Raw genomic sequence first — 25,601 nt, forward strand, 5'->3', positions numbered from 1 at the left:
CCCCGACAGTTAGGAACTTTTTCCTAATGTCCAACCTGAACCTCCCCTGCTGCAATTTCAGTCCATTGCCTCTTGCTCTATCCTCAGAGGCAAGGAAGAACAAGTTCCCTCCCTCTGCCTTCTGACACTTTTAGATACCTGAAAACTGCTATCATGTCCCCCCTCAGTCTTCTTTTTGCAGACTAAACAAGCCCAGTTCTTTCAGCCTTTCTTCATAGGTCATGTTCTCTAGACCTTTGATCATTCTCATTGCTCTCCTCTGGACCCTCTCCAATTTCTCCACATCCTTCCTGAACTGCGGTGTCCAGAACTGGACACAATACTCCAGCTGAGGCCTAACCAGCGCAGAGTACAGCAGAAGAATGACTTCTCGTGTCTTGTTCACAACACACCTGTTAATGCATCCTAGAATCATGCTTGCTTTTTTTTGCAACAGCATCACACTGTTGACTCATATTTAGCTTGTGGTCCACTATAACCCCTAGATCCGTTTCTGCTGTACTCATTCCTAGTCAGTCTTTTACCATTCTGTGTGTGTGACACTGATTGTTCCTTCCTAAGTGGAGCACTTTGCATTTGTCCTTACTAAACTTCATCCTGTTTGCCTCAGCCCATTTCTCCAGTTTATCCTGATCCTTTTGAATTATGACCCTATCCTCCAAAGAAGTTGCAACCCCTCCCAACTTGGTATCATCTGCAAACTTAATAAGTGTACTTCCTATGTCAATATCTAAATCGTTAATGAAGATACTGAACAGAACCGGTCCTAAAACAGACCCCTGTGGAACCCCACTAGTTATACTTTTTCAGCAGGATTGAAAACCATTAAGAACTACTCTCTGGGTACGGTTATCCAGCCAGTTGTTCACCCACCTTATAGTAGCCCCATCTAAGTTGTATTTGAGTAGTTTATTGATAAGTATATTATGTGAGACCGTGTCAAATGCTTTACTGAAGTCTAGGTATACCACATCCACTGCTTCTCCCTTATCCACAAGGCTCGTTATTCTATCAAAGAAAGCTATTAGATTGGTTTGACATGATCTGTTTTTAACAAAACCATGCTGGCTGTTCCCTATCACCTTACCACCTTCCAACTGCTTGCAGATGATTTCTTTAATGACCTGCTCCATTATCTTTCCTGGCACAGAAGTTAAGCTGACTGGCCTGTAGTTTCCCGGGTTATTCTTGTTCCCCTTTTTATAAATGGGTACTATATTTGCCCTTTTCCAGTCTTCTGGAATCTCTCCCGTCTCCCACGATTTTCCAAAAATGATTGCTAAAGGCTCAGATACCTCTTCTATCAGCTCCTTGAGGATTCTAGGATGCATTTCGTCAGGCCCTGGTGATTTGCAGACATCTAATTTTTCTAAGTAAATTTTAATTTGTTCTTTTCGTATTTCAGCTTCTAAACCTACCCCTTTTTCACTAGCATTCTCTATGTCAGGCATTCCTTCAGATTTCTCAGTGAAGACCGAAACAAAGAAATCATTAAACATCTCTGCTATTTCCAAATTCCCTGTTACTGTTTCTCCCTCCTCACTGACCAACGGCCCTACCCTCTCCTTGGTCTTCCTCTTGTTACCAATGTATTCGTAAAAAGCCTTCTTGTTTCCCTTTATGATTGTAGCTAGTTTGAGCTCATTTTGTGCCTCCGCCTTTTTAATCTTGCTCCTTCATGCTTGTGGTGTTTGCCTATATTTGTCCTAGTTTCCATTTCTTATACGATTCCTTTTTTATTTTGAGATCATGCAAGATCTCCTGTTCAAGCCAAGGCAGTCTTTTACCATGTTTTCTGTCTTTCCTATGCAGTGGGATAGCTTGCTTTTGGGTCCTTAATAATGTCCCTTTGAAAAACTGCCAACTCTCCTCAGCTGTTTTTCACCTCAGTTTAGCGTCCCATGGGACCTTACCTACCAGCTCTCTGAGTTTACCAAAATCTGCCTTCCTGAAATCCATTATCTCTGTTATACTGTTTTCCCTTCTACCCTTCCTTAGAATTGTGAACTCTGTGATTTCATGATCACTTTCACCCAAGCATCCTTCCACTTTCAAATTCTCAATAATTTCCTCCCTATTTGTTAAAATTAAATCTAGAACAGCTTCCCCCCAGTAGCTTTTTCAACCTTTTGGAATAAAAAGTTTTCTGCAATGCAATCCAAGAATTTATTGGACAGTCTGTCCCCTGCTGTATTATTTTCCCAACATATAACTGGATAGTTGAAGTCCCCCATCACCACCAAATTCTGGGCCCTGGATGATTTTGTTAGCCTCATCCACCTGGCTAGGGGGCCTGTAGTAGACTCCTAGTAGGACCTCATCCTTGTTTTTTACTCCTCTGAGTCTAACCCAGAGACTTTTAACCCGTCCATCTCCACCTCTGTCCAAGTGTGTACATTTTTAATATACAAGGCAACACCTCCTCCCTTCTTTCCCTGTCTGTCCTTCCTAAGCAGGCTGTACCCTTCAATACCAACATTCCAATCATGAGTATTATCCCACCAAGTTTCTGTGATGCCAACAATATCATAGTTGTATTCATTTATTAGTACTTCCAATTCTTCTTGTTTATTTCGCATACTTCTTGCATTTGTATATAGGCATCTCAGACATTGATTTGGTCTTGCCTCCCAGTTTTACCCTGGCCCTCTTTTTACTCTCCCAGTGTAGCCCATACTCCCTCCCATTTCAAGTTCATCTCCCAGGTATCCATGCTCTCCACTTACCTGCAGGCTTTGCTCCCCTGCCCTCGTCGAACCTAGTTTAAAGCTCTCCTCACTAAGTTAGCCAGCCTGTGTCCGAATATGGTCTTCCCCCTCCTCAAAAGGTTAAAACCATCTCTGCCTAGCAGTCCTTCCCGGAAAAGGATCCCGTGGTCAAAGAAACCAAAGCCTTCCTGGCGACACCATCTACGCAACCAAGCATTCACCTCTAGGATACACCTGTCTCTGCCTGGGCCCTACCTCTGACAGGCAGGATTGAAGAGAATACTACCTGCGCCCCAAACTCCCTGACCTGTGCCCCCAGAGCCCTGAAGTCACTCTTGACCTGCTCAGCGTCATACCTCGCAGTATCATTAGTGCCCACATGGATGAGAAGCATTGGATAGTAGTCAGAGGGCTGGATAATCCTCGACAATGCCTGCGTAACGTCTCGGATACGGGCCCCCGGCAGGCAGCACACCTCCCGAGATGAAATGTCAGGGCGACAGATGGGCGCCTCTGTCCCCCTCAGAAGAGAGTCTCCAACCACCACTACTCTACGTTTTCTTCTTGCAGGGGTGGCAGTAGACTTCCCAGCCTTGGGGGTACGAGGTTTCTCGTCTTCTGTACGGGGTAATTCTTGGTCTCCTGTATCGAGTACAGCATAACGGTTTTCCAGCACCACAGTGGGAGGGTTCTGAGCAGGGGTGGGACACTGCCTGCTGCAAGAAGTAACCAGCTGCCAGTGTCCACCCTGCTCCACCTCCTCCAGTGGTTTATCAGCCATCCTGTGCACTGGGACAGTTACCTCCTCAGTCTCCACCTGAATTCTATCCAGGGGACTACTCATGGACTCGGATACTCCTCAACCTGGCCACCTCCTCCTGTAGCTCCCCCACCTGCCGCCTGACAGATTCCACCAGCAGGCAGCTTTCACACTGAATATTCCCCCCAGCCTGGGTATCAGTAAGTGGGAACGGCAAGCCACAGTCCATGCAGAACTACGCCAGGATCTGGGTAGAAACATCCATGGTCAGGCAGTCTGTCTGTCTACAGGCACAAGTGGAGGAGACAACAGTAGTGCTGGCACAGGTGTTGCGGGTCTTCCTAACCATTATAGTCCTCTCTGTCACACTCCCTCCCAAACTCCCTCTTAAACTCCCCTGTCTGCAGCTCCCTGTCCACTTCACTCCCCTGGTCGCTTCTGCCTCTGGCTTTTAAGCCTGCTGGCCTCTCTCAGGCCCTCCCCCTATGAGTCACACAGGGGAAGGCTGATCAAGGGAGCAAAAGGTCAGGCAGGCAGTCCCAACTGCCACTGAAACTCCCCCCACCTGGAATCAAAATGGAAGTTCAATTGCCAGCAGTTAAAGCACACGCTCACTCACCCAGAGATCAGCACTCTCACCTGGTAGCTTCTTCAGCGGCAGGCTCACTTGCTCTCCTCCCTCTTAAACTCCCGTCTGCAGCTCCCTGTCCGCTTTGCTCCCCAGGTCATGTGCTTCAGCCCCTTAATCATTTTCAGTGCCGTCCGCTGAACCTGATCCAGCACATCCACATCCTTTCTGTACTGGCGGGCCCAAAACTGGATGCAGTACTCCAGATGTGGCCTCAGCAGTGCCAAATAGAGGGGAACAACAACTTTTCTAGATCTGCTTGAAACGCTCCTCCTAATGTAGCCCAATATGCTATTGGCCTTTTTGGCTACAAGGGCACACTGTTTACTCATATCCAGCCATTCACCCACCATAACCCCTAGGTCCCTTTCCACTGTACTGCTGCTTAGCCATTCGGTCCCCAGGCTATAATGATGCTTGGTACTCTTCGATTCCAGTTATAGGACTCTACGCTTCTCTTGTCGAACTTCATCAAATTTCTTTTGGCCCAATTTTCAGTATGTCATGCACAGGCATCTTCCTTTGCATACTGTTCTCCTAACCGTAAGCCCTATGGCAAATGGTGACGGGAGCAGGATTGGGTAATTTGGAAGCTTTCAGTCATGGACCAGCATGTATGTGGTGTATGTGTGTATTAGTTGTTCTGTTTTGAGGACTGAGGTGGTAGAACAGTCTGGCTACTGCAAGCACGACTGAGGAGCCCTGTTTAGGATCCGCTTTGCTCACCTTACAGAGGGAGGAGACTAGAAAAGGTGCCCTAAACATAGTCCACCACAGTCCCTGCATCCAGTACATTCACATCAGTGGTCAGAATCGAACAGGAGACTTTGGAAGGTGGAATATTCAGACTTTAATGGACAATCCAGACAGTGAGTGACTCAGAAGGTGCAAGACAAGTGTTGCCTGTGAGCTGCCACAGTTCAAGACTGATACAGCTGCCCTGACAGAAACACAAACCAGAAGAAAGACAGCTAAGGGAAGAAGGTGGAGGGTGCACGTTTCTCTGGAAGGGAACCCGAAAGGAAGAAAAACAAACTCATGGAGTAAGATTTGCCATTAAAAATGAACTGACAGAGATCTTATCTAAAGTCACTTTCAGCATTAGTGGGAACCTCACAACTCTTCATATGAAGCTTGCCCAAAACCAACAGGCAACTGTTGTCATTTTTAGGCATCAAATCTAGATGGTGAAGATGATTCAAAGGAAAAGTTCTACATCCAGTGGGACACTGCCTTGAAAGATCTCTCCAAAGAAGACAGAACTATTTTCTTGGGGCATTTCAGTGCCAAGGTCGGAAGAGACTCGGACCTCTGGCAGACTACCACTGGGAAAGGAGTTGGCAACGGCAACTCCCCTGGACTGTGCCTCTGTATAAAATGTGTGGAACATGAGCTCATTATCATGAACACCCTCTTCCACCAGAAAACAAGTTTAAGACCTCATTGCAACATCCTTGATCAAAGCACTGGCACCTCCATAGACTGTCATCATCTGTGCTTGGGATCAGCAGCATGTCCTTATTACACATGCAAAGACTAGTGTTGATGACTGCTAGACCGATCACAACCTTATTTGATCCACAGTGGTGATTCAGATTGTCACCAAATGGAGAAGTCGGGGGGAACAGATCTGACAAAAGGTTAGCGTACAAGGCTTGAAGGACCCCATCAAACAAAGAGACTTCCACATAGTGTTCCAAAGGAAGCTGCAGACAGTATAGCTGAAGATGTGAAAGAACACTGGTGTCGATTGAAAACTGCCATCATTGAAGCTCGTGGAGAAACCGTTGGTTACCAGTTCAGGAAGCATCAGGACAGGTTTGATGAGAACAATGTGGAAATTGAATGCCTGGTTGAGGCAAAAAGGAGAGCATTTAGGGCTTGCAGAGTGACATCAACTACACAACAAAGAGAAGGCAAAAGCAGAAATGCAACATAAAAAAGGACTCTGAAAAACCAGTGGTGGACTGCGAAGGTGCAAGAGCTACAGCATCTTTCAGACATCAACAATATAAGAGGTTTCTTCAATGCCACCAAAGCTGTTTATGGACGGAAAAACTTTGTTATTCATCCACTGACATCCGCCAAACTTGAAAGACAATGAAGCTATTGTTTCTCGCTTGAAGGAACACTATAATGAGCTCTTGAACCACCCATCCACTGTGGTCGTAGAATCCCATGACCAAATCCCTCTGAAACGCCAAATGATGATCTTGCCACACTTCCTACCCTAAGTGAGGTCCAAGCTGCTATCAAAGCGGTGAAGTGCAGCAAGGCAATTGGACTAGATGGAATACCTGTTGAAGTCTTCAAAGAAGGGGGCCAGAACTCCACAAACAGCTCCATTTCCTGATTCTGAAGAAATGCGATCGGGAGCAGATGCCATGAGATTTCAGAGAGACACTGATTGATTGTCATTCTCTTCCAGAAGGGTGACAGGTCAGACTGTGGAAACTACCGTGACATCTCCCTACTGGCCATGGCAAGGAAAATCTTAGCTTGAATCCTTGCAAACTAACTCCTGCCACTTGCAGAAGAAATTTTTCCAGAATGCTAGTGTGGCTTACAACCATTCTGAGGAACAGCAGACATGATCTTCGCCACCCAGCAACTGCAAGAAAAAATGTTGTGAACAAAATCAAGCCTTGTGCCTGAGTTTCTGTGAGCTGACCAATGCATTTGACTCAGTCATAGTACCCTGTGGACCATACTTTGAAAAATCAGCTGCTCCAAAAAATTCATTAGCATCTTAAGGCTGCTTCACAACAACATGCCTGCGACAGTATTGAGCAACAACGGGTCCCAAAGCAACTCCTTTAAGGTCAAAACAGGAGTCAAACAACACTGCGTCATTGCTCTATAACTGTTCTGTATCTTCATCAACATGACCCTTCACTTCACTGATGGCAAGCTTCCAGATAGTGTGAAAATTGTCTGTAGAATGAACGGGAAGCTTTTCAATCTCAGGAGACTGAAGGCTAAAAGCAAGACCTCCATTGACCTTGATCCTGGACCTCCATTACGCCGATGACAACATGGTTGCTGCTTTTTCTCCTGCAGTCTTTCAGACCATCTTGAGTTTCTTCGCTGAAGCATACGAGAATCTCGGCCTCACACTAAACATCAAAAAGACAAAGGTGCTCCACCAGCCCTCATCGACGGGACAATCTCATGTACCTTCTATTGAAGTCAGTGGAGAAATGCTGGAAAACGTGGAGCACTTCTCATACCTTGGAAATCATCTTTCTACTAAAGTTGACATTTTATGTGGAAATTCAGCATCTTGTGAGCCATGCATCCTCTGCTTTTGCCCACCTGAGACAAAGGGCCTTTGAGAACCAGGATATCTATTCCAGGACAAAGTTTTTGTATACCATGCAGTGGTTGGTCCAACGCTACTGTATGTTATCCAGGTTTCACAAACATAGAAGTGTGGCACTTGAACAATATCTTCAACGCTACCTCAGGAGAATCCTGAATATCTCTTGGGAGGATAGGTACACGAACACTAGCATCCTGGAAGAGTTGAATGTGACCAGCATTGAAACCATTACTATTAATCAACTTTGTTGGACTGGTCACATGGTTTGGATGTCTGCTCAGTGCCTCCCAAAACAGATTGTGTTTTCTGAGTTGGAGGAAGGACAGGGGAGTGTTGGAGGCCAGCAGAAATGATGATAAGAATGCATGCAGAAGGCAGATATAAAAAGTTCATTGTCGATGTCTACAGTGGGAGAACCTTGCTGAGGACTGTCCCCACCAGGGAATGGTAACCTGTGGGTAGGTGGGTGGGGTGTGGCATAGTTTGAGAGATCCTGCCGAGGTACAACTGAGGAGATGTGGAGAAGAAGAGAGCATCAAATTGCTCTGCCCTCCATCTACCAGTACCTGTCCCTTCTGTGGTAAGATCTGTGGCTCCAGAATTGGGCTTTTCAGCCATCAGTGGACTCACAAATAGGAGGAATGATTGCCAAGAAGACTGGTCCAACAGTGACCTGTCATAATTCATGCTGTGGCGCTTTTGAGCATAGTTGTTTTCATTTGATTTCAAAGTTCCCTGGAATTGTTTCTTGTAATTCACCTCAAATCTGTTCTCATCAGAAGTTAGTAATTTTTATTGATTCTGGTCAAGTCCATACATAATATTTGTCTGCATAGCTTTGGCCCTCCAACTCTAGAGGTGTCAGTGTCAAATAAGAACATGGGATTTGTTTGTGTGTGCAAAGGAGAAAGAATGCTTCGGGATGTTACAGAATGAAAAGTGCTATAAATGTGACATTAGTAAGTTACCTTCTCATTTTGCAATTTTTCACTATTTTTAAAATGAGGCTTATTTTTATCCCTAAGAATACTTTTGCCAAATTAGTAAATACTGCAAGCTAGTGGAACTTTAAAAATAAGTTTTATCATAAATAACATTATACATCTCTAAGGGTCTGATACAGTTAATTTTTGTAGCAGATGTATTTGAACTCCTAGTCATAGTCCTTCATTTCTGTACTGTTTCTCTGCTTATTGAATCTCTATTTGATTGGTTACACTGATTTAATGAAAAGTGGAATTTATCGTTCTTTATGTTCGTATTGAATGGTGTAGAAATATGCTTGCAGATCAGTGGATCTTAAACTCTCTGAAGCAGAGGACTTAAGACTTTTTTCATATATTGACTGCAATGGGCAACTTTTTGTTTTATCACAGGGTCAAATATAATCTAATTTCTAAATAGTTGAATGGTTAACACCTCTTTCAGATTATCTTCCTAGCTACCATCATCAATTCTTGTTCACCTACATTTAGAATGCACAATCCTTTTGTTTCCAATGGAATACTGACGAGTTAAAAGTGGCTGTATGTTTCTAATGTTTACTGCTTAAGAGAGAAGTGGATTTAGTTGTATATTACAACAATTTGTTACATTATACATTTCTTCTGCACAACTGTATTCAGCCTCTTAGCTCAGGTACCTGCAGCACTTTATGGTGATAAATTATAAAATTGCACATAGCAACGTTATGGTGCAGGAAGCATTTATTCTGAAATGTTGTTGCAAAGTGCATGTAACTTCCCAGAAAAAAAAATCTTACCCACTGGGGTAATTTTCCTACTTGTTCTCACTGAGAGCTCCATGTTATAAAGATTTTAAAAGTCTCAGAGAACTCTGGCTGCCATGGAAACAGAGGTTCAACTTAAAAGTATAGTGCAAATTAAAAAACAACCCCTCCTCCCCCAAAAGTGCCACAGTGGTTAAACAACCAAGTGCAAGAAGCATTGAGAGGCAAAAAGGCATCTTTTAAAAAGTGGAAGTCAAATTCTAGTGTGAGAAAAGGAGCATAAACTGTACAACATAAGAACGGCTATACTGGGTCAGACCAAGGGTCCATCTAGCCCAGTATCCTGTCTGCCGACAGTAGCCAATGCCAGGTACCCCAGAGGAGGTGAACCAAAGAAAATGATCAAGCCATTTGTCTCCTGCCATCCATCTCCCGCCTTCGACAAAAGGCTAGGCACCATACCTAACCCCTTGCTAGTAGCCATCTATGGACCTAACCCCCAAATATTTATCGAGCTCTTTTTTAAACTCTGTTAGAGTCCTGGCCTTCACAGCATCCTCTAAGGAGTTCCACAGGTTGACTGTGCGCTGTGTGAAGAAAAACTTCCTTTTATTAGTTTTGAACCTGCTACCCATTAATTTCATTTGGTGTCCTCTCGTTCTTATATTATGGGAACAAGTAAATAACTTTTCTGTATTCACTTTCTCCACACCATTCATGATTTTATATACCTCTATCATATCACCCCTCAGTCTCCTCTTTTCTAGACTGAAAAGTCCCAGTCTCTCTAGCCGTTCCTCATATGGGACCCATTCCAAACCTTTAATCATTTTTGTTGCCCTTTTCTGAACCTTTTCTAATGCCAATATATCTTTTTTGAGGTGAGGAGACCACATCTGCACGCAGTACTCAAGATGTGTGTGTACCATAGTTTTATATAGGGGAAGTACGGTATTCTTTGTCTTATTTTCTATCCCTTTTTTAATTATTCCTAACATCCTATTTGCTTTACTGGCTGCCTCTGCACACTGCATGGATGTTTTCAGAGAACTATCCACTATAATTCCAAGATCCCTTTCCTGATCTGTTTTAGCTAAATTTGCCCCCATCATATTGTTTGTATAATCGGGGTTATTTTTCCCAGTGTGCATTACCTTACACTTACCCCCCCATTAAATTTCATTTGCCATTTTGTTGCCCAGTCACTCAGTTTGCTGAGATCGTTTTGAAGTTCTTCACAGTCTGCTTTGGTTTTGACTATCCTGAACAGTTTGATGTCATCTGCAAAGTTTGCCACGTCACTGCTTACCTGTTTCTCTAGATCATTGACGAATAAGTTGAACAAGATTGGTCCCAGGACTGACCCTTGGGGAACGCCACTAGTTACCCCCTTCCATTGTGAAAATTTACCATTTATTCTTACCCTTTGTTTCCTGTCTTTTAACCAGTTCCCAATCCATGAAAGGATCTTTCCTCCTATCCCATGATCACCTAATTTACATAAGAGCCTTTGGTGAGGGACTGTGTCAAAGGCTTTCTGGAAATTTAAGTGTACTATATCTACTGGATCCCTCCTGTCTGCATGCTTGTTAACCCCTTCAAAGAACTCTAATAGATTAGTAAGACACAATTTCCCTTTCCAGAAACCATGTTGACTTTTGCTCAACAAATCGTGTTCCTCTACCTGTCTGACAATTTTATTCTTTACTGTTATTTCTACTAATTTGCCCAGTACTGACGTTAGACTTACCGGTCTATAATTCCTAGGGTCTGCTTTAGAGCCCTTTTTAAATATTGGTGTTATATTAACTGTCTTCCAATCATTGGGTACCAAAGCTGATTTAACGGATAGGTTACAAACCACCGTTAATAGTTCCACAATTTCACATTTGAGTTCTTTGAGAACCCTTGGGTGAATGCTATCTGGTCCTGGCAACTTGTGACTGTTTAGCTTATCAGTTAGTTCCAAAACCTCCTCTAATGACACTTCAATCTGGGACAGTCCCTCAGATTTGGGAATCTCTCTAACATCCTCATCTGTGAAGACTGAAGCAAAGAAATCATTTAGTTTTTCCGCAATGGCATTATCTTCCTTGATTGCTCCTTTTATGTCTTTATTGTCCGGGGGCCCCACTGCTTTTTAGCAAGCTTCCTGCTTCTAGTGTTCTATGATTATTTCACAGAGCTGGAAGGGACTTTGAGAGGTTATCGAGTCTAGTCTGCTGCACTCACAGCAAGACCTATTGCCCAGACAGATTTTTTTTTTAAATCTGTGTGCCCCAGACTGCTACGTGGCCCCTTTTAAGGATTGAACTCACAACCCTGGGTTTAGCAGGCCAATGCTCAAACCACTGAGCTATCCCTACCCCTGGTAGAACCCTGTACAAGTGATGTGTAAAATACAATTAGCAAGGCCAAAGCTAACCAAAGACTCAAAGTAATAGCAGTTTTTTTTAAAAGTACACCAGAAGCAGGAGGCCTGCTGAACACTTGGTGTGGCCAATGGATAGCTGAAATGCTTTAAAGAGCACTCAAGGCCAATAAGCCTGTTGATGAGAAACTTAATTCTTTTTCAGTCTGAAGAGATGATGGAGATTCCCATACCTGAGACATTCTTTTTAGGTGACGGATTGAAGGCACTGTCCCACATTGAGGTTTCATTAGAGATAGTTTTGGAACAAATTGATCTAAAGAGCAAGAAGTCACCCAAGCATTCTGAAGGAACTCAAATGTGAAATTTTGGAACTAACTGTGATTTCATAGACTCATAGAATACGAGAAGTGGAAGAGACATTGAGAGGTCTTCAAGTCTAGTTCCCTGCCATCATGACAGGACGAGGACCCATCTAGATAAACCCTGATAGATGTTTGTGGAACTTACTCTTAAATATCTCCAATGATGGAGATTTCACAACCTCCATAGGGAATTTATTCCCATGTTCAACCACGCTGACAGGAAGTATTTCCTAATGTCCAATGTAAGCCTCCCTTACTGCAGTTTAAGCCAACTGTTGCTTTTCCTGTCAGAGGTCAAGGAGAACATTTTTTCTCCCTAATCCTTTTAACATCCATTTAGGTACTTGAGAAGTGCTATCATGTACCCTGCTCCCCACCCCATCTTTTTTCCTAACTTAATAAAAACACAGTTTTCTCAGTCTTCCCTCGTAGATTGTACTTTTTAGTCCTTTAATAATTTTGTTGTTGTTCTGTGGACACTCTCCAGTTTCTCCACAATTCTTGAAATGCAGTGCACAGAAATGGGGACACTGTTCCAATTAATGCCTAATCAGCGCAGAGTAGAGCAGAAGACTGACTTCTCATGTCTTGTTCACAACACTCCTGTAAGTTATCGTTTAATCAGCTTCTGTACCAAATGACTCAAGGACAATTACACACATTTGCAAATAATGCATGTTCAGAATGTGAAGGCTAAAATGGTTATTCTTCCAGTATATTTTGATCTGCAAATGTTTAACATTAAATGGACACAATAAATTGGAAATCTTCCACGTTTTATGAAAAAATAGAAGTAGGTTTATTGTCCCAGTTTCTGAATCCTTTTTTGATTTTTTTGTCTTATGATCATTTTCCCACTTTAAAAATATTTTTTCAATCCTTTTTTTCTGTGTGAAAGTTTTCACAAATGAAAGAGTAAAAGTGAGTATGTGAGGGAGACAGTTAAACTTACTTGCACATTGCTGTCATATAAACAAAACAAACTGATGTTTGCTTACAGGAATTTTAGTGTTCACTTGTAACAGTAGTAGATGGAATATTTACACACAATTTTTGCAATGACATTCCTTTAATGTACTTTGATCTCTGAACAGTGGAATTGGCAACACATGTACACTCTAGCTACCCCAGTAATTTTTCTAAGAATTGTCTATGTGTAAACATCTATTTGAGGTTAATCTTTAAAATGCGATTTTTGTTTATTCTACAGAAATATCGCTATCAGGATGAAGCTACTCCTCCACAAGAGCATAGCTCTTCACATGTTACCAGTGAGGTGTCTGGTCCAGAGTTGGTTCATGTATCCGAGAAGAACCTGTCACAGATTGAGAATATACATGGATTTGTTTCCCACTCTCACATTTCCCCAGTAAAGGTAATGATTTTTTTAAATGTAAACTGTTTTAATAGGTGTTAGAAACATTGAGTTATAGGTTTAACAAATCTATGGCATTTTGGAAAACAAACCTGTTATTGTAAGAGTTGACAAAATTGGTTGATAAAGTATGTTGAAGTAATAGATTTTTGTAAGGTGTTTAGCTTAGTAATCACATGACATTCTGAATAGAAAAATTATTAAACAAATTATCAGTAAAGACATTTTAGAAGTATTAGCAGCTGACTGACAGATCTCAAAAAGCAGTTGTCATTGGAAAATAATCATTGAGTAAGAGTGTTTTGCAGTGAGATTCCCTAAGAATTATTTCTAGGGTTGATGCTGGTCAGTGTGTTTTATCTGTGTTCTGGAAGTAATTATAAAATTACTACTTATAAAATGTGTGGATTGTGCAAAGATTGGCAGCATGGTTACTAATACTGAGGAGAGGTTAGGGGCGCAGAATGACCTGAATAACTTGGTAAACAGGGACTTTTCAGATAAAATGGTATTTTAATACAGCCAAATGCAAAGTTGTGCACATAGGAAGAGTGCGTGCAGGCTGTACCTATACAATGTGGAAGTAATATGGACATTACTGACTTGAAAAAGGTGTATAATGGGCAAAAAGCCAAAAATAAACTGCCATTAGGGTGCTGTGGCAAAAAGGACCAATGTGCAATCCTTGTGTGTGAATGGAGAGTAGTCAGTAGTAGTAAGCAGGGGATTTTACCTTTGTATATAGGGTTGGCGAGGCCAGTACTGGAATGCCATGTGCAGTTGAGGTGTTATAGAACCATAGATTGGAAGAAACCTTAGCCGGTCTTGGAGTCCAATCCCCTGCTGAAAGCAGGACCAATCCCAACTGAATCATCCCAGCCACATTTTTAAAAGAAAGTTGCAAAACTGGTTCAGAGAAGGGTCATAAAAATATTTAAGGTCTGGAAAAAATACTTTGAGAGATTAAAGTTGCTCAGTTTGCTTAAATTATCAAAAAGGAGTTTGTGATGTCATACCATGGTATGACGGACCTTAGTGGGGAAAAAATACTATGTGCTAATTAACTATTTAGTTTAATAGAGAAAGATGTTAGGGTTTGCTGACGGAGAGCTGGACTGCCGACTGGGGGTTCCCCACCCCTGCTCTAGCCTGTAATGTTAGCATCCATCACCTACCTGCTCAGGTATCAGAGAGGTAGCCATGTTAGTCTGTATCTTTGAGAACAAGAAGTATTCCTGTGGCACCTATAGACTAACAGATATTTTGGAGCATAAGCTTTCGTGGGCAAAGACTAACTTCGTCAGATGCATGAGAGGGGATGGGGGTCAGAGGAGTATTTAAAGAGGGGTGTCCCAGTAAAAGGGAGGGCCAGAGCTGACAAGGTCTGTTCAGTCAGGGTGTAAATGGCCCATTTTACTGGATCGTGTAGTGTGCTCTGGATGGAAGCTGGAGGCATGTAGATAAGCATATTTGCACAATAAGTGATGGTCACATAAATACCACAAGCTCACGGACTGCTATACTTATCTACACACCTCCAGCTTCCATCCATACCATGTTGTATGCAGCCAGGCACTAAGGTACAACCATATGTGCGCTGATCTGTCAGACAGAGGCAAACATCTACAAGAGCTTTACCAAGCTTTCCTCAAACTACAATACCTGCCTAGGGAAGTGAAGAAACATTGACAGAGCCAGACAGGTACCCAAAAGCCACCTGCTACAAGACAGGCCTTGCAAGGATAACAAGAGAACACCCCTGGCCATCACATAGAGCCTCTCCAACACCTCATTGGTGATCTGCAACCCATCCTGGACAATGATCCTTCACTCTCACAGACCTTGAGAGGCAGTCCTGTCCTTGCTTGCAGGCAACCTGCCAACCTTAAACAAGTTCTCACCAGCAACTATAGACCACAACACAGTAACTCTAAACCTGGAACCAATCTCTGCACCAAACTTCGCTGTCAACTCTGCTTACATACCTACACCAGCAATATCACAGGACCTAACATCAACCATACCATCAAGGGCTCCTTTACTTCCACATCTACTAATATAATATGTGCCATCATGTGCCAGCAATGCCCCACTGCAGTTTACATTGGCCAGACTGGACAGTTGCTACGTGAAAGAATAAATGGACGTAAATCAGCCATCAGGAACGGTAACATACATAAACCTGTAGGAGAATACTTCAGTCTCCCTGGACACTCAGTAGCAAATTTAAAAGTAGCAGTCCTACAACAAAAAAAATTTCAGAAATAAAGTGGAGAGAGAAATCTCTGAGCTGCAATTAATTTGCAAATTTGACTCCATCAACCAAGGATTAAACAGAGACTGGGAGTGGTTAGCCCCATACAAAAGCAGCTTCTCTCATGGAAGTTCACACCTCCACATTAGGATCCGTCAGTGCTGCACCCCTCCCACCCCCAAGAGGTCATCTAGTCCAGCCCCCTGCTTCAGGCAGGATCAACCCTCCACTAAGCCATCCCAGCCAGGACCTTGTCCAGCTGGGACTTAAAAACCTCGAGGGATGGCGAATCCACCACCTCTCTAGGCAACGCATTCCAATGCTTCACCACCCTCCTGGTGAAGTTGTTTCTCCTAATATCTAACCTACACCTCTCCCTCTTCAACTTCAGACCATGACTCCTTGTTCTGTCATCTGACACCACTGAGAACAGTTTCTCACCCTCCTCTTTAGAGCCGCCCTTCAGTAAGTTGAAGGCTGCTATTAAATCAACCCTAAGTCTTCTGTAAACTAAACAAGCCCAAATCTCTCAGCCTATCCTCGTAGGTCTTGTGCTTCAGCCCCTTAATCATTTTTGTTGCCCTTCTCTGAAACTGCTCCAGCAAATCCACATCGTTTTTATACTGGGGGGCCCAAAACTGGACACAGTATTCCTGATGTGGCCTCACCAGTACCAAATAGAGGGGAACAACTACCTCTCTAGATCTGCTCAAAATGCTCCTCTTAATGCACCCAATGCATTAGTATGCCATTAACCTTCTTGGCTACAAGGGCGCACTGTTTACTCATATCCAGCCTTTCATCCACCATAACCCCTAGGTCCCTTTCCACCGTACTGCTGCTGAGCTAGTCAGTCCCCAACCTGTAACAATGCTTGGGGTTCTTCCATCCCAGTTGCAGGACTCTACGCTTCTCCTTGTTGAACCGCATCAAATTTGTTTTGGCCCAGTCCTCCAATTTATCCAGGTCACTCTGGATTCTCTCTCTACCCTCCAACCTATCTACCTCTCCCCGCCAGTTTTGTGTCACCCGCAAACTTCCTGAGGCTGCAATCCAGTCCCTCATCCAGGTCATTAATAAAGATGTTGAATAACACCGGCCCCAGAACCGAGCCTTGCGGCACTCTGCTTGAAACCGACTGCTGTCCAGATATTGAGCCATTGGGCCCAACCATCAAGCCAGCTTTCTATCCATCTTCTAGTCCTAGGATCCAATTCATATTTCCTTAAATTATGGACAAGAATGTTGTGGGAAACTGTATCAAAAGCCTTGCTGAAGTCAAGGTATATCACATCCACTGACTTCCCCATGTCCACAGAGCCTGTTACCTCGTCATAGAAGCTAATCAGATTGGTCAGGCAGGACTTGCCCCTGATGAATCCATGTTGGCTACTTTTGATCACTTTTCCTTCTTCTATGTGCTCCAAAATGGATTCCTTGAGGATTCCCTCCATTATTTTCCCAGGGATTGAGGTAAGGCTGACCAGTCTATAGTTCCCTGGATTGTCCTCCTTTCCTTTTTTAAAGATGGGTACTACGTTTGCCTTCTTCCAATCATCTAGTATCTCCCCCGATCTCCAAGAGTCTTCAATGATGATGGCCAAAGGTTCAGCCATGACCTCTGCCAATTCCTTCAGTACCCTGGGGTGCATTAAATCAGACGCATGGACTTGTGCACATCTAGTTTTTCTAGATAGCTCAGAACTTGTTCCTTCCCCACAGATGGCTGCCCTTCACTTTCCCATATTACATTGTCTAGGACCGTCATGTGGAAGTTGACTTTGTCTGTGAAGACTGAGGCAAAAAAAGCATTGAGTACTTCAGCTTTTCCTGCATCATCTGTCGCTAGGTTACCTCCCTCATCCAGCAACAGCCCTGCGCCTTCTCTCATAATTCATTTATTGTTAACATGCCTGTAGAAACCCTTCTTGTTACTCTTCCCATCCCTTGCCAGCTGCAGTTCCAATTGTGCTTTCGCTTTCTTGATTACTGTCTGGCATTCTCCAGTCAACTGTCCGTTTCCATTTCTTGTATTCATCCTTTTTGAATTTAAGCTGACTAAGGATTTCCCTGTTAAGGCAAGCTGGTTGCCTACCGTGTTTGCATTTCTTACTTTGCAGCAGGATGATTTGTTCCTGTGCCTTCAATAAGACTTCTTTAAAATACTTCCAGTTCTCTTCAGCTCTTTTCCCCTTCATCCTCATTTCGCAAGGGGTCCTGCTCATCAGTTCTCTCAGGGAGTCAAAGTCTGCTTTCCTGAAATCAAGGGTCTGTATGTTACTGCTAACCTTTCTTCCTTTTGTCGGATCCTGAAATCTATGATTTCCTGGTCGCTGCAGCTCAGGTTTCCTCACTCACCTGAGCTCCTCGAGGATGCTTTCCCAGGCAAACTCCCTGTTAGGTGGTCCTGTTCGCTATACTACTAATAATGGGCCGTTTCCACCCTGACCGAATTGACCTTGTTAGCTCTGGCCCTCCCTTTTACTGGGATCCCCCTCTTTAAATACTCCTCTGAACCCCCATGCCCACCCCCATGCATCTGGCAAAGCAGGTATCTGCCCACGAAAGCTTATGCTCCAAAATATCTGTTAGTCTACCTGCCCCATGTTTCAAACAAGCAACTTCACACTTTTTCCAATGCCGTCCCTCAACACTTGAAAGGTGCTCCTTGCAAACATCTGCAGAACAAACTAAGCATGCACCTTCAAAACTCTGTAAAACTCACCTTTTGCCTCAAAGACTAAAAAATATTTAACAATGGCTAGGCAGCTGATGTTGTTAGAGCAATGCCTGTCAGTCCTGCCAAACTGTCTTTATTTTTTTAATCCCTTACTAGCTGTTGTCTCATGTTACGTAAATTGAGGAAGGGGCTGCCTTTTTGGTCTGTATCTGTACAACATTTATCAGAATGTGGTTTTGGTGTATGACTGGGGCTCCCAAATGTTATGGTAATACAAATAAATGATGAGTTGCAAAAAGCCCAGGCTGTCCCACAGCTGTGGCATATAGACTGAGTAGAGTCTTGTCTGTGAAGTCCCCTGCATAACACCAATGAAATAGTCTCCAAATTAGGTGTAGAGTGGAAAGATAGTTATTGATTATCTTTGACACTACAACTGTCTAGTGCTGTTGGCATGGTGTGTGTGTGTGTGTGTGTGTGTGTGTATATATATATATGCCTTTGTGATAGCAAGATAGGTCATTTGCAAAGTAAAACATAACTGAGATTTTAAAAATTGGATGGTAACAGACCACTAATCCTGTTGATGATTGAAGTTGTAGATATTCTGAACAGAAAGAACTCTTGACCATGCTTGTAGTTGTTTCCATTGCATCACACTGCTCAGAAAATGTGATGGCAGATCTAGGAAATGTCCAGCTTGCATCTAGCTATGCAGATTATATTCCAGCCTCTTCTGCATCCTCCAAGAATGAGATCTTTCATTAGGAAACATTACAAAAATTATCCACGCAAATATTAGCTGAAGAGTAAAGCAACCATAAATTCTTTACTACAAAGTTGGATCAGGAACCCTAGGCACATTAAATACTGTATTCTCTGTGATAAAAATACTTTTTAAACATTTCAGATACTGTTTGAAGTAGAGGTACTCTGCACAAGTGCTGGCTTTACTGTGTATTTGCTTAATTTGATAATTTAATGGTAGTCCATCGATCTGATGATGACAATTAATTTGATATAGTTATGTTAATGCTTCTTAAGTCTAAAGGAACCGCTGATACAGTGTTGGGTCTGCTTATTAACAAGTCAAGGGGAAAAAAATTGGAATGAAGATAAAATGAAGAGGAAAAGGAAGCAGCCTGGATAAAAAATTACCTAATTATGTCTTTAAAGGCCACTAAAATACTGTAGTTGTCCCTTTGATGTTATACAACTGTAAATGGAGGAGAAATGATCTGTGATCACAAACAAGAGGAGACGATAAGTGAGACGACATTTCTACTAGTATTTCTCTTGGGGGACGTTTGTGACATGGTAGTGCACCAGAAGAATGTCACCTCTGCCTTCTACCCCCTCATGCCCTGGTTTGCTCTTGCTTCCTTGCAGAAAATGTTTTCCGTGGGGAAGAAAAGAGAAACAGCACCAGCATTCGCTCATTCACTCCTTCCCAGCAGCTCGAACTGGGGAGAGGAAAATTACTGGAAGAAGGGAGGTCTCGTGGTGTTCCAACACTTCAGGGACATTGCACCCAGCTGTAAAAACAATGAGAAGTCCTATGGTACCTTATAGACTAACAGATTTAGTAGAGCATAAGGTTTTGTGGGCGAAGACCCGCTTTGTCAGACATCTGTTAGTCTATACGTTGCCACAGTACTTCATTGTTTTTGTGGGTACAGACTAGCACAGCTACCCCTCTGAAACTGGTCCCAGTTGTGTGTGTTCCGGTGGGGGGAAGAATGGTGTGGAGGACAGAGTTCCCCCAGAAACTTGCCCCCAGCTACAGGAAGTTCAGCACTTTGAAGTTGGGGGAAGTGGAAGTCGGCTTGGTAGGTGCAGGTCTGGGGGCAGTGTGGTGAGGCTGAGGTGTTGGTGGGGGAGGAGGGTGGGATATAGTGACCTCTTGATTGAATATACAGGGGGAGCAGTTCCCCATTCAGTGATGTGACAAGATCATCAAATGAGTTCTAAGTTTTTAACAATATCTGTCCTTGTTTCATTATACTCAGTGGATTATTCTTTCCTCTCTGTAAAGGTGGTCGACTAGTCTACTTTGACGGTACAAGTACATCTGAAAGAATGCTATATTTGCTTAGAAAACACTGCCATTATAAAGCTACAGAAATCTAGATTAAGAATCTTTCTTGTTGTTTTTACTTTAACAATTGGTCTAGTAACTCTTACTACTATTAGTTTGGAAATACTCGACTTACTAATAGGAAACAAACTACAATGCCACTTTGCAGTACCAAATTGAGGAAGCGGTGAAGAGAAACCCCTGGGAAGAGGGTCGAGGTTGCTGTAGGGGGACACAGTTGAGAGATGATTGCCATAGTGAGTAGCTAGTATTTTCCTTTTTCCCCCTCTCCTGTTGCTCACTGCATCTGTAAGAGCTTCTTTGCAGGTGACAGAATTTATCCAGTATTAATTGCTCAGACTGCGTTTTTAATAAATCTGCTTATAATGTTTGATAACACTAGTATTTGAATACCTACCAGAAAGTTTTGGTTCAGGAACCACATCACGCAGAATCATACAACTGGAAGAGATCTTGAAAGGTCATCTAGTCCAGTCCCCTGCATTCATGTTGGAGTGTACAATAGAAGTTGTACTCTGAACTGCATTTGTAATGTGTACGATCTGAGATGTTGGGGGAAAAGTTATCATGATTGCCTTCCAGGGATATTAGTAATCCAAAATACCAGAAAGAGCACATACAGTCTTAAGCATGCGTCATCAGTATGTTTATTGGGCACTTAGTGGTACTCTGAGGGTTGCTAAATTTGTACCACAGGCTCTCCTCTTTAAGTGAAATGTCAGCATATATTTAAAGTGAGTTCCCATTTCTTTTTTGAAGATTTTTGATGCCTGGGAATTTAGGTAAGCATTGATGGAGTGGGATGGGTAACTTTCTGTGTTTTGGGCTCCCGTTCCTAAGCTCTCTTTTTGACTGTCATTTAACATTACATGCATGAGTCAATTACAGTAGAATTTCAGAGTTACATGCGCCTTATGAAGGTTGTTCATAACTCTGCAATGTTTCTAGTGATGAACAAAACATTATGGTGGTTCTTTCAAAAGTTTACATTTGAACAACTGACTTAATACAGCTGTGAAACTTTACTCTGCAGAATAAAATGCTACTTTTAACCATCTTAGTTAAAACAAAACAAGCACTGAAAGTCTGCTTACCTTGTCTTTAAAAAAAAAACAAACAAACTTTATTTTTAGTAGTTTGCATTTAACATAGTATTGTATTTATTTAATTTATTTTGGACTTTTCTGTTGCTTTATTTCATAGTACCAGTTCCAAATGAGGGGTGTGGTGGACTGGTCAGTTCATAATTCTGCTGTTGTATGGCATTGAATAGTGATTTTTAACATGTTTTGATTAACTATCCTCTCAATTCTGCTGCTTTATTTTTTTCTATGCTTTATCAGAGGTGGATTGGAGCAGCATGTAATTCCTTTGTAAGTAAAAATCACACAAAAACTTCAGAAGAAAAGCCCCTAACCAACCACATTTGAGTCCCTTAGATAAAATGCCACTGATGCCAATGATTATGGGTTCAGATTGGTTTATATACAGTCATATTGTTAAAATAGCGAGCGCTAATTATTCAGCCTGTGCTGGGATGGGTGGGCTCCTCTGTATCTGATGTAAAGAATGCCATCTTGTCACATTCTCAACTTGGACATCAATCAGACCTTGTATCATAGCACCCAAGCATTGACCCAGTTGTTCAGGTAGCAAGAGTGGCTTCAGCTGGGTCAATATACTTAATTCCCCTCTGCAGAGGCACCATGATGACTGACAAGATATTTGTGGGTGAGCATACTTCCCACAAGGTGAAGCATCCATTGTCTATTTCTTTACCAGATTCTCCTGTCTGGGTATAGTAGAAATGGTTTTAAAAAACAATAACAAACAACCTAAAGGGAAGGTGAGAACAGGAGGATCTTGAAAGGCACAAGTGGGACTTAGAGGCCAGTTGACTTTCAACAAGAGCTGACCTGCCCTTTGCATCTTTGAAAATCTTTCGAACATAGGTATTGAAGACTTAGTCTTGTGATGTATCAACTTCTTGAACAGGTTTGGCTGTCATAAGGGAGAACCTCACAGCATCCTTAAACCCTTCATAACTTTTTAGATCTGAGGATTAACTAATTCTTCCCATAGGAGAGAGTTGTCCTCTTTTATCTCAGTGGTCAGAGAACCTTTAAACCTGAATGAATGGCGGAGTTATGAGGAAGAAGCTTACCTGAGTTGCAGAAGAATCACAGAAGGAAATAGGGGTATCTGCAAAGCAGTGGGAAGAAGGAGATTAAAATTAACTAGAAAAACTTCTTTTTTTCAAAATCTTACTTTGTCATGGCAACCATTTTAATTCAAACTATTGTAATCTGGTGGACAAATACTGGAATAATACATACTCTCCAAGAAAATAAAACAAAGGGGACATGGCAAGTTGCAAAAACGCTTTTCTCTTTATAGTTTTGTAAGAGGAGACTCCTGAAACATTTCTTTTTATAGAAATATGAAAAATAAGGAAAACCTTAGGAAAATACTGAAAATGGCTAGAATAGAAAATTTAATTACATGAAATTGACTTCAGTGCTCCTTATATCAGTACATTTTCAGAGATCAACCACTAGATGGTGCTGCTACAATAGAGGATGTCTATATCCCTTACTGTAATAGCTAAATGAAATGCATGAATTAGGATTTACTCTTTTCAGTAAATTGAATGTATTTGTTTCCACTTATGAGAAAAAAAATAAGCAGCAACAATTAGTTATTGCCAGAAGAGATCTATGGCAGATATCTGAAGAATAGTAAGGAGAATCATAGAATGCTAGGACTGGAAGGGACCTTGAGAGGTCATCAAGTCCAGACCCCTGCCCTCATGGCAGGACCAAGTACTGTCTAGACCATCCCTGATGGATATTTATCTAACCTGTTCTTAAATATCTCTAGAGATGGAGATTCCGCAACCTCCCTAGGCAATTTACTCCAGTGTTTGACCACCACAGTTAGGATCTTTTCCTGATGTCCAACCTAAACCTGCCTTGCTGCAGTTTAAGCCCATTGCTTCCTGCTCTGTCTTCAGAGGCCAAGAACAATAACTTTTCTCCCTCCTCCTTATGATACCCTTTTAGATACTTGAAACCCACTATCATGTCCCCCCTTAATCTTCTTTTTTCCAAACTAAACAAGCCTGGTTCTTTCAGCCTTTGTTCATAGGTCATGTTCTCTAGACCTTTGATCATTCTTGTTGGTCTTTTCTGGACCCTTTCCAATTTCTCCACATCTTTCTTGAAATGCAGCGCCCAGAACTGGACACAGTACTCCAACTGCGGCCTAACGAGCGCAGAGTAGAGCAGAAGAATGACTTCTTGTGTCTTGTTCACAACACACCTGTTAATGCATCCCAGAATCACGTTTGCTTTTTTGCAACAGCATCACACTATTGACTCATTTAACTTGTAGTCCACTATAACCCCTAGATCCCTTTCTGCCCTACTCCTTCCTAGACAGTCGCTTTCCATTCTGTGTGTGTGAAACTGATTGTTCCTTCCTAAGTGGAGCACTTTGCATTTGTCTTTATTAAACTTCATCCTGTTTACCTCAGACCATTTCTCCAATTTATCCAGATCCTTTTGAATTTTGACCCTATCCTCCAAAGCAGTTGCAGCCCCTCCCAGCTTGGCATCATCTGTAAACTTAACTTTAAAAACCTTAGGATAGGAACATTTGCAAAAGTTCAAATGAAAAGTTCAGTAAAAAACATTTTGAAATGGTCAAAATAATCACTGGTGAAACACAATTGTGTTTGACATCTGTTACATTGATTTAGATGACTGTTTTTGATCTACAGAGGAATACCCAGCATGTTAGCAGTAAAGTTCAAAGCAAGCAGACTCTTGTGGTGAAAATACCTTCTATTAGATTTATGTCTCGTTGTGATGCCATTTCTTTACTATAATCATGTTACTTTGGCGTGATTTTGTGTCGTGTTTGAATGCTATTGAAGTAGTGTAAGGAGGGGGAAAGGAACTGAGTTAAGGATCAAGAGGAGGAAGAGTTCTGGGGCTGAAGGAAAGAAGATTCACTCAGACTGCTGTATTAAGGCTAGGAAAAACCCCATTAGTTGCCATTACTTAAGGTCCCTGTGTGAGAAACCTAGAGTAGTATGTGAGCCTGGGTTTTCCCCCAGCCCTCACCACACTTCAGAGTCTGCTTGTGGAAAGTGGGGGCGGGATTAGAGAGGGATTTTACCCCAATCCTTTGACTGTGCCAATGATGAGGATTCCTCAGTAAACTGAAAGCCTGGCCTCTAGAAAAGAAGGTAAGAGGCAGCTTGTAAGGTCACAGCAAGCATCTGAGGCATACAATAACCACGTAGAAGTGTAGGACCCAGGTGGCTGGGCTGGAGTATTGCCACAGTGGTTATGGTGGTACCTCCTGGTTAAAGTACATTGGATCATTCCTGAGTCACAAATGAAAATTGAAGACATCCCTTTTAAAGGCACTCATCTTTAATGAAAGAAACCATAATTTTAGAGAAGATGAAAGCCTTATACATTACTGGCTGATTTTCAGGCCTTACTCTGTTTTCCTCCTTGTTAGGTTATTTAACATTACATTTCTTAAAACACTTTTTCTTTCTGCAAAAGAGCATGCTGCCTCAGTGGCGGTATGAGTGGTCTTCCTTTCCTAAAACTGTTGCCATCTTTTATTGGAAGCAGAATGAAAGGACAGGATCATCCCCATCCCACCCACCCCCCGCAAAGAAAGTGACTGGCAGGGAGCCATCAGAGCCACTGCTACCAGCGCTGGAGGACTGGAGCCGCCCAGGCTGGAGGAGGTGGGAGAAGGGAGATGGAGTGTGAGGGAAGAATGGGGCAGGAGGGTCGAATGGAAGAGAGTGACAGAGGACAGGAGTGAGTTATGGGCTGGAAAGGTCAGTGCATCATCATACAGTAAACCATTTGAATTTAATGGATTTTTGGCATTAACTGACATCCCTCCCTCCCATTAGTCCATTAAATCGAGGGTTTACTGCATACATTTTGTTTTCAGTCTTTGGACCTTATCTATGGGCAAGGGAAGGTATTGCCTTCCTAAAAACACTGGGTGATCTGGATCTGCTCTGGCTGGCGAGGAAGGCTTGGGTCTGTGTGGCTGTCCGGCTGACCAGTGATCTGGCCAGCTAGAAAGGCTGGGGCTACCACAGAGCTGTCTGGTTGCTCCCAGGGGCTGGTGTAGTGTGGCCGCCTGCCTGCTCCCTGGGTGTTGTGTGGGAAGTGCTAGCCTTGGGCAGGGGCCAGCAGCCATTTCTGGGGAGAGTGCAGGGCAGGAGTCAGTGGCCAGATGGGCATGCAAGAGGTGGAGCGTGGCTTGCTTT

The 25,601-nt window shown here is 42.7% G+C and overlaps 1 protein-coding gene across 14 annotated transcripts in view; it reads left to right on the forward strand.

The window, feature by feature from the left end:
- Positions 1 to 25,601, forward strand: part of DLG1 (discs large MAGUK scaffold protein 1) — a 352,797-nt gene that overhangs the window by 90,294 nt on the left and 236,902 nt on the right. For all 14 annotated transcript variants that reach the window (XM_075004306.1, XM_075004311.1, XM_075004308.1 and 11 more), the window contains exon 4: positions 13,094 to 13,258. In XM_075004306.1, the coding sequence (XP_074860407.1) occupies positions 13,094 to 13,258 (165 nt within the window). The remainder of the gene's footprint in view (positions 1 to 13,093; positions 13,259 to 25,601) is intronic.

Source organism: Carettochelys insculpta, chromosome 10 (genome assembly GCF_033958435.1).
Source record: "Carettochelys insculpta isolate YL-2023 chromosome 10, ASM3395843v1, whole genome shotgun sequence".
Classification (NCBI taxonomy): domain Eukaryota; kingdom Metazoa; phylum Chordata; order Testudines; family Carettochelyidae; genus Carettochelys; species Carettochelys insculpta.